General features: G+C 36.7%; 1 protein-coding gene and 1 long non-coding RNA gene across 3 annotated transcripts; both read left to right on the top strand.

Annotated features, from left to right (window-relative positions):
- The first annotated feature begins 3,282 nt into the window (after nt 1–3,282).
- LOC128006254 (uncharacterized) lies at nt 3,283–8,984 on the top strand. Of its 2 annotated transcripts, XR_008178894.1 has the most exons (3): nt 3,283–3,382; nt 3,450–3,549; nt 6,588–8,984. It is a non-coding gene; the product is annotated as an uncharacterized LOC128006254 (long non-coding RNA). The 2 variants fall into 2 exon arrangements; XR_008178888.1 differs by having other exon boundaries at nt 3,312–3,549.
- Nucleotides 8,985–9,249: 265 nt separating this feature from the next.
- On the top strand, nt 9,250–13,274 carry LOC128006238 (prostaglandin E synthase-like). The gene is made up of 3 exons (XM_052592725.1): nt 9,250–9,444; nt 9,721–9,803; nt 12,191–13,274. The coding sequence occupies exons 1-3, from the start codon at nt 9,337–9,339 to the stop codon at nt 12,438–12,440; spliced, it is 441 nt and encodes a 146-aa protein (XP_052448685.1). The 5' UTR covers nt 9,250–9,336; the 3' UTR covers nt 12,441–13,274.
- Nucleotides 13,275–13,816: the final 542 nt, after the last annotated feature.

Raw genomic sequence — 13,816 nt, 5'->3', positions numbered from 1 at the left:
CTATCGGACGCGTCTGATTCGAGACCGAGGAGCTGATGATACTGCGCATAAAGTCAAAAGTCAAAGTCACCTTTATTTATATAGCACTTTAAACTAAATACATTGTCTCAATAATGCAAAATGATAGTTAAAGGCAGTTCATCATTTAATTCAGTTATGTCATCTCTGTTCAGTTTAAATAGTGTCTGTGCATTCATTTGCAATCAAGTCAATGATATCGCTGTAGATGAAGTGACCCCAACTAAGCAAGCCAGAGGCGACAGCGGCAAGGAACCGAAACTCCATCGGTGATCGAATGGAGAAAAAAACCTTGGGAGAAACCAGGCTCATTCTTCTAATGATCTGGCAAGTACATAGGGTGTTATGTGAAGTGTTTCTGGTTCTGGTTTACCTAATTAATGCAGCCTAAAAATCCTTTAACGGATTTGGATATTAAAAGCATATTAGTATGTTATGTGTATGCCAGGTTAAAGAGATGGGTCTTTAATCTATATTTAAACTGCAAGAGTGTGTCTGCCTCCTGAACAATGTTAGGTAGATTATTCCAGAATTTAGGCGGCAAATAGGAAAAGGATCTGCTGCTCACATTTGATTTTGATATTCAAGGTATTATCAAATTGCGAGTTTTGAGAACGTAGCGGACGTAGAGGAGTATAATGTAAAAGGAGCTCATTCAAATACTGAGGTGCTAAACCATTCAGGGCTTTATAAGTAATAAGCAATATTTTAAAATCTATACAATGTTTGATAGGGAGCCAGTGCAGCGATGACAGGGCCGGGCTAATATGGTCATACTTCCTGGTTCTAGTAAGAATTCTTGCTGCTGCATTTTGGACTAGCTGTAGTTTGTTTACTAAGCTTGCAGAACAACCACCCAATAAAGCATTACAATAATCTAACCTTGAGGTCATAAATGCATGGATTAAAATTTCTGCATTTGACATTGAGAGCATAGGCCGTAATTTAGATATATTTTTGAGATGGAAAAATGCAGTTTTACAAATGCTAGAAACGTGGCTTTCTAAGGAAAGATTGCGATCAAATAGCACACCTAGGTTCCTAAGTGATCACGAAGAATTGACAGAGCAACCATCAAGTCTTAGACAGTTTTCTAGGTTATTACAAGCTGAGTTTTTAGGTCCTATAATTAACACCTCTGTTTTTTCTGAATTTAGCAGTAAGAAATTACTCGTCATCCAGTTTTTTATATCGACTATGCATTCCATTAGTTTTTCAAATTGGTGTGTTTCACCGGGCCACGAAGAAATATAGAGCTGAGTATCATCAGCATAACAGTGAAAGCTAACACCATGTTTCCTGATGATATTTCCCAAGGGTAACATATAAAGCGTGAAGAGTAGCGGCCCTAGTACTGAGCCTTGAGGTACTCCATACTGCACTTGTGATCGATATGACACATCTTCATTCACTGCTACGAACTGATGGCGGTCATATAAGTATGATTTAAACCATGCTAATGCACTTCCACTGATGCCAACAAAGTGTTCAAGTCTATGCAAAAGAATGCTGTGGTCAATTGTGTCAAAAGCAGCACTAAGATCCAATAAAACGAATAGAGAGATACACCCACGATCAGATGATAAGAGCAGATCATTTGTAACTCTAAGGAGAGCAGTCTCAGTACTATGATACGGTCTAAATCCTGACTGGAAATCCTCACATATACCATTTTTCTCTAAGAAGGAATATAATTGTGAGGATACCACCTTTTCTAGTATCTTGGACAGAAAAGGAATATTCGAGGTCTATAATTAACTAGTTCTTTGGGGACAAGTTGTGGTTTTTTGATGAGAGGCTTAATAACAGCCAGTTTTAAGGTTTTGGGGACATGTCCTAATGACAATGAGGAATTAATAATAGTCAGTAGAGGATCTATGACTTCTGGAAGCACCTCTTTTAGGAGCTTAGATGGTATAGGGTCTAACATACATGTTGTGATTCAGTGTGAAGCAGACTGACACACATTATCTGGCTCGGTTCGGTGTCAGTGTACTGTCTGAGTAAATGAATTACTCCAGGAAATTGGTTTATTTTAACTCTGAGGGAGTGTCAGCCACGTTAAGTTAACAGCTTAAGTCATTTGTGGATTCATGCGTATTGGAGACATGAACCGTTTCAAACGATTCAGTTCGATTTGTTGAACTGGTTCAAGAAGATCCAGTTACATCGAGTTATTCGTTCGCAAACCAGATATAACTTAACTGCAGTGTTTTGAACTCGCTCATAACAGACACGGAAGAGAAGACAATGCTGAATAAAGTCATAGTTTTTTTTTTTTTTTTGGACCAAAATGTATTTTCGATGCTTCAAAAAATTCTAACTTTCCCTCTGATGTCACATGGACTACTTTGATGATGTTTTTCTTACCTTTCTGGACATGGACAGTATACCGTTCACACAGCTTCAGTGGAGGGATAGAGAGCTTTCAGACTAAATCTAAAATATATTAAACTGTGTCCCTTAGATAAACGGAGGTCTTACGGGTTTGAAACGACATGAGGGTGAGTCATTAATGACATAATTTAGATTTTTGGGTGAACTAACCCTTTAAAACCTGGAAAAGACAGATTTTCATGAAATGTCACCTTTAAAATACATTTTAAAAATAAATTGTAGTAAATTGCACTCAGCATTGACAGTATACCCAGTGTTATTCTTGTCTATTAATATACTTTAATTATTTAATTATATTTATAATAAAATCATTTATATTTTTTATTTAGCTTTTTCATTTTAGAACTTATTTTGTGTCATTTAGTTGCTAAGGCAATTTTTTTTATATATTTGTTAATTTATATATTTATCCTAATTTCAATTAACAAAATCAGTTTTGATTAGTTTTAGTCAATAATAACAGCTAAATCGAGAAATAAATAGCTGTAATTTTCAGCTTTTTTAAAATTAATTATTTTGTCTGTTTCTTAATGCCTCTTATTCTCTGCATACTATCTACCTACCTAAAATTATTTATTTGCTATTATGTTTATATATATATATATATATATATATATATATATATATATATATATAAACACATGTGAAAGCGTAGTTCTCGAGCTGAGCTTTTCCATGGGTCCATCACTTATGGATAAAAACTTATTACATTTAATAAGTTATTACATTTTTAGGGATTCATATTTAGCTCCCAGAGCCCAAGGCATTCTTTAAGCTTGCTGAGGAACAACTAATCAATGCTACCTTCATGCTCTGAGCTCTGTTCATCTCATTTATCTTAATCGCCACTCCCCACTTGCCCCCAACCCCCCACCCTTCGTCTTCATCTTCCCTTTGTCCTCAGACAGCCTCTGGAATATTGCTTCAATCAGCTGCCCTGTATAAATCCAATAATCTGACAGTGAAGGTGAATATTTATATGCAGAGCTCGCTATCAATGCTGATGCCATTGTAAGTCCTCGTTCTGTCTGCAGGCTGAAGAAAGGAGAGTGCAGGAGGGGTATGAGAGAAGGAGCCCACCCAACTGAGCGCCTGTCTGTCTGCTGGAAAAAGGATTGTAATTTTCTTCCCAAAGTGAGTCGTCATTCCTCTCTTTTTGCGCAATTGCAGCATCTGGCTTCCATTATCTAAACGGTCATTTCTGGAAATCAACATGTTTTGTGTATGACGTGGACAATAACATCTTGCTGGTCTACTGTATACGAACATTAGCATGTGTGGTACTAGCTGGGCTACAGAAACACCTGGCAGCTCTTTTGGCAACAGATAACCAATTTCTGAGTCTAAATGATCAGGTTGTTGTTAGTCAAGATTATTTTTACATTAATTGTTTATATAAACTGATAGTACCATGTGAATAAATTAACAGCCTTGATTAATAAAACATCAGTTTATTACTTTTTAACTGAATTCATTTTTAAAGAAATTATATTTGTATGGTATGAATAACAGTTACATTACTGTACACAATGCACATAGGTACAAAATCATAATTTTCACTGTCAAGATTGCAAGTTATAAAACAAAAAGAAAGACCTGTTTTATTAACAATTATCCAGACGGTTCAGAAAAGCCTTTTATTTGGTGGAAATCTTCACTAATGACAAAACTACCTGGTTTATGCAGATGAGGTTTGGTAGCTGCACTTTCTGCTCAGACTCATTGCTTGTGAACACTACCTCTTTGTCTTGCTGCTTTGTAAAAGTTTCATGTTTCGAAGTGTGTTGAAATGGCCTTTTTAATATAACATACCCCAATGTTTAATTTAATCAATATTTATATCCCAATATTTAACATCAGATCAGGCTTGAGGTAATTACCTCATGGCGGTGAAATGTATTTTTAATAGACCTTGTTATTAACACGTCACTGCGTGCAGAGCTACATCGCTGTCAGCTCTTCACAGATTTATTGCTCAAACTGTTCAAAGCGAAGACCTGTTAAACGTTTTTCAGATGCACTCTTATCAACAAATACAACACCTGAGGCTGTAATCACACTGTAATATAATGATTTGAAAGAAATTAATATTCTTGAAATGACTGAGCAATTGCATGAGGTATTGAAATTAGAGTTTGCATCAGTCAATATTGAGCATTTAATTGTCCCGTTTTTACATTTACATCACCTTTGTTGTGTAATTTAAAATTATCTTTAAAGTCCCCCTGCAGTTACTAATTTGGTCTCTTAAAGTTCATCTTTGATAACCTAAATGACCTAGTTAAAGAGCCAGTAAGATGAAAATTCTAAGCTTCCTATCACTGTTTATAAGTCCTGTACATTAGGTTTAAATCCATCCAAGGTTAAAAAAACTTGTCATTTTGTCAAAATATCATTTTAAAATTACCTCAATTCTCAGAGATCCCCAAACGGTTCGCGCGAAGCTGTTCAAAAGATTCAGTTTCCTTAAACCCCACCTTTCGGTAGCATACTGTGTTCTGATTGGTCAACTAACATAACCAGTTTGGATTGGTTGTTCCGCACACACCTCCACGGTAAACTATGCGTTAGCATCTGTTTGGGGTGAATTATGTCTTATTCCTCTCATCGCGAAACAAACAGTAAAATAAAAAACTTGAACAGTCTCAATGCTTTTTCTTCTGTGTTGGTGTATTCAAGCCGGGCGCTTCAGTTTGAATCTGAATAGCGCGTTCAGCGCGGGGGCGTGGTCACATTAGATATAACGAAGGGAGACATGAAAAACAGACATCGCGTTGTTTTCATATGGATTACTTTATCACAGAATATCTGTTCGGCAGCACTTGTTTAGTTTTAAAGTAGACGTGTCAAGCTTTCTATAGATATCTCTCTCATGTCTCTTCGTTGAGTATTCACAGAGTTACACTTCATTTTAATGACGTGTTTGTAAATGACGATCAGGCTGCAGACAGCACACATACTGATAAGACGCTCGGGAGAAAACAGACACATAACTTCATATCAACTTTGCGTTGTGATTCGGAGATGCTTGTTGGTCCAAATAAAGTTGGTAATGAACCCTCTTTTATGGCCAAATGCTTTGAAAATCCCGCTGTACTCACCGCAGCAGTCATCAGTGAAATGTTGTGAACACAACAAAAGGGATTTGTTGTACTGCTCTGGTATTGTGGTGAAAATGAATTTTAGCCATTGGTTCTTCTGATCTTCATTCTTTGGCAGTGAAAAAAAAAAAAAAAAAACGATCTCCTCGACATGAAGCTCTCACACCAAACAGAGCGTCTGTGTGGGGGGGTGGGGCAGGTCAGAGTTCCGTTTCTCCCAACACGGTAGGCGGAGATTATTATGCAAAGTGCTCCTAGTGACGTACATAGAGATGAGCAAAAGATTTGAAATCTATAACGACTCGTTTCAGCGATTCAGAGTCGACTCCTTACTTTAGAAGCCAATAACTTTATAAATCGTGTACTTTTTGGTTTAATTATTTGCACATTGTTTACACTGATGGACGGCTACATCATACACTGTAATACAGGTAATTTTTGATTTCCCATCTGTGTGGCTCTTTAAATATTTTTCCAAATGTTTCTTTATGTAGTGCTCTGTTGAAATGCTCACAGCTAATAATGTGTTGTTAATGTTACACAAACCATGTTCCTGTTCACCATCTCAGACTTACCTTCTAAAAACCAACATCAACATCAACTAGAAACACTTTGCTGCAAGTTGACGGGATTAGTTACATGTTTGTGAAGTTTGGGCTTATATCAAACCACAATTTTTGAGACTTTGGTAGGCCTATACTGATCGATGAATTTGCACATGGTTTGTCTTTAAGCATATTAAAAACACCAAATATATAAGGTTTATAAACAGTGTTATAAACCTTATTTTCACCACAGTGGGTCTCCAAAAGCAATAACCTAATGTTAAATGTAATCCTTAGCAAGTCCATGTTTCATACTGTACATTCAAATTTATTTCTAACATGAAAAAACGATTGTTTTTAATATAAAACAATTCTGACTGAATACCTAGGCAGGTATTTTTAATTATCTTTTAATTAGTTCTTGTAAACAGCCATCCATGTTAGGGTTTAGTTAAAAGCTAATTGTTACGAAATGCAAATTATCTCTGATGCCAGTAAGTTGAATATGTTATGTTTCTTTCTCTAGGCTGAATGATGGTCCGAGTGATGTGCATGGACTGAAAACACCACAGAGACTTTAGCAACATCAGTGTCACACCCAGGAATCTCAGGGTGGAAGGATGCAGCTTCACTCATCTTTGACTATGGCATAATATGGACTGCATTAGCTTCCGATATTCTATATGTTCAGAAAGCAATGTGCGTTCAGACAAAAAGAAAGAGGTGCAGTACTGGGTTTCTCAGATAAACACTCTTCTCCGATATCATATCCAGTTTGTCTTGTTTCTAACTGACACAAAGAGATTGAAATATTTCTGACCATGTTCCAATATTTGCACTACACCTACTACACTGACCTTGTAAACTTATGAACTTTCAATAATTCCCTGGCAGACTTCAGTCTAGCCCAGATCCGTTTGTGGTCTGCAGTGCACACTCTACAACAATTTGACTCATAATCTTTCTGTCTTTTCTTGTCTCAATGCATCTTTTTCAGTTTTCATCTTGTACTCCACCTTGTAATTGTCACTACCTCCAGGCGGGGGTTTGAACAAAGCATTCCTAGTAAAGAACTACCGAGACATAGTTGCTTTCTCACGCTCTCTTTTCTTTTCATATAGCTCTTTTCACACAGACTCATTGACTGTTTGCCATCTTATGTTGCATTCAACCATGTGACGAGTCCAAGCTGCTGTTAATCAGCGACTGTGTGACAGCCAGTGCTTGAATGAGTAAATGCTTCTTCACTGCAGATGTGTTTCAGTACCTTTTAAAAGTTGATGTCATATAGTGTTTTGTTTATTGTATTTGTTTTTGCAGTTATCATCTGACCACATTTTGGAAATAACAAACAGCAATGGGTTGTGCCATTTGCACACAGTTGATTGATATGTGGAGTGTGTCTGGCTCACAAAGAGGCCAGATATCAATGGACATGTCTCATTTGCCAGAAGTCACTCAGCAGGACTACCACAGACTCTCGGGCCTCCACTATACTTCCTCTTTCTCTGATGCGGAGGACTGTTGTGATGACATCACAAGCACAAGCTCCTCCCCCTCCCCGAACTATCTCAGAATAGACTGTTGATACTTGTGGTTTCACACTTCTGCAGGTTACTCAAACCTTGTTCCAATAATTTTTGGCTCCAAATTCTGTCACTTACAATATGACAGTGTGACACTGAAAGATGCTTAGTCTGCCCAAATTAAACTAATGAGGTCCTTGTCTTGACTGTGTGGAAGAGAATTGTGCTCTCTGCATCCACAATGTTCCCCAGTTCAGTTCCTGCTCAATTTGAGCAACAAACCCATTATTGTCAGGGAAAAGCAATGGGTCTAGCTGTTATGCATGCTGAAATCGGACATTATTCATTTAGAATCACCTTTTCTTTTATCATTCTGGATAAAAGAACACTGGTTTGGGAACTGGAATGCAGATTCTATGATGTAAAGATCTTCAAAAAGAACATTGTGATAAAATGATGCTGTTGTTTTAAGCCTAAAAAAGTATATATGTGGCTCCTCTGTTTTTCCTATTGATCTATTTATGTTTTTAAGATCTGATTAAACAGTACTGTTAAAGCCAGAGTTTAATCTAATCACAAGGGTTTAATGAAGAATTGCTTGCTGTGTTGCTGCACTTAAACAGATAGTTCACCCAAAAATGAAATTACTGTTATAATTTATTCAAGGTCAGGGTCCAAACCTGTACGTCTTTCTCTTTCTTCTGCAGAACATAACTAACAGAAGATATTCTACAGAATTGTATGAAAAAAAGGATATGCCTTTTCACCTCTTGCTTTTAAAGGCTCGAGAGGGTAGTGGAACAGGGGCGTTTTGCAAGGGCTTGTGATGAAAGTTTAGATAGCTAGTGAACGTTTACAAAACAAACATACAAATCAGCTGAAAGATAGCTTAGTGGAATGCAAACAAGCTGTGAATAGCCCCTTACAGAATTCTGCACACATAGAAAGCGTTTTTGTATTTTACTGTGCTGCTTTACATTGTTTTTTTCTTTTTCAGAGTTTTTTTTTATGTAAACATGGCTAGAACCCCATTTGTTTGACCATTGCCTGTGTGAGTGATGGCCATGTCATATTGAAAAATATAGCCTATAGTGTGTCGAGACCATTTTGTTTTCCATAGCCTGTTTTCTTCCCAGTGTTTTCTTTTAACCTTCAGTTCCTGTATGTGTTGAGGCTTTCAAAGCCATTGCAACAGATTTAAATGACATATTTAACTAGGCTATTAAGTAACACATTGGTTTTGTAGATTTTCTTAGTATATAAGAACTAATTGCAAACAATTTCAACTTGTTAACACGCTGTTCTGTAAAATAAATGTTACATTTGCCTACTTTTGACTGGGGTCTCAAAGACCTCAGACTAAAAAAAATAAATACATTTTATGATTTCTTCGATAATATTTTTCTACAATGTCTTTTTCAGAATTAATAATATATATAAAAAAATACTAATAGCTACAGCTCAAGTCTAGGTTACCATACATTTCCAGCACATATAGGCTAGCTCCGGAATACCCAAACAGAGGTAATTTCATGCTACTTAGAAAGCATTCCAACAGAAACGTAGAGTGTCCAGTTGTCCTATCCTCATATGAGACAGCGTGCCACGGGAAGAGGAACGTTTTCGTTATTGGAAATAGGTTGGGCTTAACGGTCTGCATATAAAAACTTCTCCCAACTCGTCTCCATCATAGCGTACACACACACACAAACACGTACACACCCACGGACTCAGTGTGTCGAAGTCAAGATGCTCGGAAGCGATGTGCTTTTGTGCTTCATCTTCTACAGCACGCTCCTAGTCTTAAAGATGTACATCATTGCCATCATCACGGGCCAAGTGAGACTTAGGAAAAAGGTGAGTTGCGGAACTTTTTATTCATACTTGTAAAAACAGTTTTCATGCTTCTACACCAAACACCGACGCGAGGGAATCACTGCTCGACAGTCGCTTGTTTCTTTGTCGCGTCAAGCGTGTGGAGTGTTTTTGTTTTGAGAAATCCGTATAGTCCGCATACTGGTGCTGTCTGGATTAACTTCTAAAATCACTGAAGGTAGTTGTTCAAATGTGTTTTTGAATAGAATGACTTGACCTCCAGATTTCTGTGTTGTAAAACAGATGTTTGTTTGACAGGCGTTTGCTAATCCAGAGGACGCCGAGAGACACGGAGGTGTGCAGTTCTGCCGCACTGATCCATATGTGGAACGCTGTAGGAGGTAAGAGCACAATACTATACTCTGTGATGCTAATTAGAGTGCAACTCCACAAACATGGATATACACCTTTTCTTTTCTTTTTTTTTTGCCATGTTACACCTATTGCATGTCAGTATTAATGAATTACCATAACATCAGCAATGTAAAGGAAACAGCTTTAAAGAATAATAACAAAATAGCATAAAACAATATGACATTTAATACAAGAAATGTAAATGTAAGATATATGAAAAGTTCAAATGAAAAAGCCTCAAAGTGCCATTTGAAATTGTCATTTCACTTTTGTAAGGCTCCTATGTAAGTTCAGTTATTTCACTTTAGGCAGTGAAAAAAAAACTATTCATTGGCAATAATTTTAGGGGGTTTTATGTTATATTTCATTTTTTTGTCACATTTTTTCATTTCAAAAATGTATATTTTCTGCCAGGAATATTTTAAAATGAGTGTTTCTGGTCTGTAAAAACATTGCGTGTCTATTGGGAAAGTTAAACTTTAGTCTTTTTCCCAGTGGGCCCATTTAGTTGGAAAAACTGCAGGATGTCTGGCAGATTTTCTGTAGTTATTTTCTGTAGTTTCGAAATCTTTGGAAAAAGAATACAGGTATGACAGATATGTGTGAAAGTTCACAGGTCCACAATAGGAAATATTTATAATCCATAATAGATTACATGAAGATTAGATATCTTTATTTTCCCAGTTGTATTATTTTTAGTCAAAAGTTCTAAAGGTACACGCAGTCTCCAGCTCAACTCTTCTCAGTATGTGTATTTATGTATGTGGACACATGAGAGAAAGAGACACAGTGTATTATGAGACTACACACTTTAAAACAATCTTAGACTTGGCTGCCTGTTAGGAAACATTCATTACTTTAAGCTTCAGGCCACTTCATGTGTTTTGTTTGTCAGTTTCTAACTTATCTTATGGAAACTTGCCTGCTCTGCCCAGTCACAGTCCACTCTGAAAATGTAGATTGTTCTGAAATCCTTAAATTTATATATTGGTTCCAGTAAATAAATAAAGAAGGCTATTCACTGATGTGTCCTGAGGAACTGAGAATAGCTTGTAGTTGCCAGATTGGTAAAATACGTAGGCTAGCAGGAGCAAGTCCTGACAAGACCGTTATCTGACCCTAATTGCTATGCATTCACAAAGGTATTTCACTACAACTCAGTGGCTAACAAATATGAACTAGTGAACAGAAACAGGATGAAAGTGTTAAATAAAACTAATGGTTGAAAATTCTTGTTTGGATCAACAACTTGATGTTTGAAACCAAAAATGGTATCAGTGACAAACAGACACATTCTTGATCCTTGGAGAAGTCTACAGAAGGAAAAACAAGAAGTAAACAAGACATTTCAGTAACATTTTAAGATAATTCTCTTATATTAATATTATATTATGATAAATCACCATAATGTTTATTAATATGATCATTTTTATTATATTTTATTAAAAAAATATTAATATTATTTAGTTACAAAGCGATTTGGCAGATCAATATAGAATTAAAAGATGTGTGGTCACAGGTCACTCCTGTTACATACAATCAGATTATTTATCAGGATCTAAATCTCGAACATTTTCTAATAATGGATGTGGAAAGTTATTTCCTTTTTTAAAAAGTGAATCTCAGCAGGAAATGACATATAATGGAAAGTCCTGCGTCAAAGAGATGTTACGTAGCTGTTACGTAGCTGCTGTGCTGAGTTAATAATGGGAAATGTGATTGACCATAATGTATTCATGGAATTATGACTGTCAACATAGTATGATTAATTTCCGTTAAGCAGGTACAGAAAACACAACTTCCTATTGCTGTGACTTGTTCATGGGACAACCACTGCCATGACGCACTGTGAGAGTGATTCAGAGTGAAAGTGAATTTACATCGCAAGACTGTGTGAAGTTGGCCATGTTCACTGTCCAGGCGTGCTGCCATCAGACAGTTTACAGCTGAAGCCCTGATCAAAGCCAGATGTTGAGCGTACATTCCTCAGCTCTTGGGTTCTGAGAAAAGCAGTTTTCCATATGCATTTCTACAGTCTGGAACATTCAAAATACCTCAAAGAGCTATTAAATCAATTACAGCGTTTAGATTAGAATATTAGCAAAAAGTAGCTGAAAGAGAGGCTAAAAAGGCAACGTGGGAATGCTTGAGGGATGTGGTCAAAACTGAAAAAGAACTATGATTAAACAAGCATGGTCATGCTATGCAGAACTATAACATCATTCATAAATGGCAGCAGAACTATTTGTTTGCCAAACACATCCTATTTATGTTTCCGACAGCTTCCAGAAGTTCTCCTTCTCTTTACACTCATATTAAATGTCCTTATTTGTGGTAACTGTTTGTGTTGTGTCATGTGTTTTTTTTTTTTCAGAGCACACTTGAATGACATGGAGAACATTTTCCCCTTTTTATTTCTCGGAGCCATCTACTCCATGACAGGCCCCTCGTATGCAGTTGCACGACTTCATTTTCTGGTCTTTTTCCTGGGTCGAATTCTTCACAGCGTTGCGTACCTGTTGTCACTCAAAGCACCGACGCGTTCATTTGCATACGTCATCGCTCAGGTGCCTTGCGTTTCCATGGCAATACAGATTATCCTGGAAGTAGCCTCATTCGCTTGACCCTCTCAATAATGGACTTCTGTGATTGATCAAGACCTATGGCTACAATTGTGATGTACTGCTTTACAGGCTTACAGCATCTCATCACTTATTGAATTTAAATTTCACTTTAACATCAGACTTAATAGCTTTGGTCTTAAATCCCAACATGCATTGCTGTTTTTTTTTTACGGACACTATGGTTTGTATTGTGGTTTGGTATGTGTATTGACGTATTAGTGTACGAATGAAGGTTATTTAATGTGATTTATTTTCACAATCAGTTTTGCTTATACTCTGCATATGTATATATTTGAAACAACAGGGCTTATTCTCTTTGAATGGACCTCAAGTCTATAGCGCAGCTGTTTCTTGCAAGAATTTTGGTTCAGTGACCACCAGCTTTTCACTTTCATCCTGCAAAGCTTATATAAGCGATTACTGCTGAGGTCAGTTCGGGTCCATGTGACTGTTCCACACTTGTCAAAATTCCTCTGTTATTAGACCATATGCCCTACAGTGCCCAGGCCTTTCAAATTTATTGTAGCGTTAAACATAAGCCGTTGCACAAACACTGTCCTTCCTCTTTGTCCACCAGGCTTTGGGTTTACAGCATTTTGAGAACAGCGGGGTGCTTCACTGAGGTTTTTGTCCTCAAAAATGCTAAGTTTAGTATAATGTCATGGTTGTGGTAATTCACCACAAAGCAGTTTTGTTATATAAATAATTTCTGTTTTCAAGGTATAACTTATTAATTTTTTATTTTTATAATATCATATATTTTGTGTAGTGAATGATGTTAAAGTTTCTAAAGTGAAAATCATAGTTTTTATAATAAAGGAATAATGAGAGGTTCTGTGTGTTCATGGGTAATTGTGATAAATCATTGACTCATAAAGAAATGAGAGACAGTGCACACTGCATATGTTAAAAACAAGAGCTCGGAGAGAAAGCGATAAGAGAGAAAAATCAAAGGAGAATTGCTGCCAAGACAAATATAACATGGCAGACCATTGCTACTTCTCGGTACAAAAAGGGCAGGAAAAAGACTGACAGGAAAAGATAGACAGGTTCAGGAAAGTTATGTTTTTGCTTCACATTAAAATAAACCAGACCGCATTATCATGGATACCAGAAATGTCCAGACTCAATCCTAATGAAAAGTCCTCTGCCTCCAGTGGTGGAAGTAAATCAGGAAAAATATGTGAAAGGACAGCATAAAAGTGATCTTGCTGGAGAGAAGGATGGGAAGTGGGCGTTTGAGTTTGCATTTGAATGAATCGAATGGTACATAGTGATCTGAAACATGCCCTTGCTTGTCAGTTTAATACGTGCCTTTGTGCTCTTAAATTAAAACTACTGAGATGTTCATAAGAAAGCCTTCACAAAAAAAAAAA

This window comes from Carassius gibelio, chromosome A5, assembly GCF_023724105.1.
Source record: "Carassius gibelio isolate Cgi1373 ecotype wild population from Czech Republic chromosome A5, carGib1.2-hapl.c, whole genome shotgun sequence".
NCBI lineage: Eukaryota > Metazoa > Chordata > Actinopteri > Cypriniformes > Cyprinidae > Carassius > Carassius gibelio.
Note: the sequence above shows the minus strand (reverse complement) of the source record. Positions and strands in the feature narration are given on the sequence as shown.

What these genes read in the sequence shown, in the direction of transcription:
- LOC128006238 (XM_052592725.1), top strand. Translation starts at nt 9,337, where the DNA reads ATGCTCGGAAGCGATGTGCTTTTGTGCTTCATCTTCTACAGCACGCTC. An exon ending in AAGTGAGACTTAGGAAAAAG is followed by an intron (nt 9,445 to 9,720) that starts GTGAGTTGCGGA and finishes TTTGTTTGACAG; the next exon opens with GCGTTTGCTAATCCAGAGGA. An exon ending in TATGTGGAACGCTGTAGGAG is followed by an intron (nt 9,804 to 12,190) that starts GTAAGAGCACAA and finishes TTTTTTTTTCAG; the next exon opens with AGCACACTTGAATGACATGG.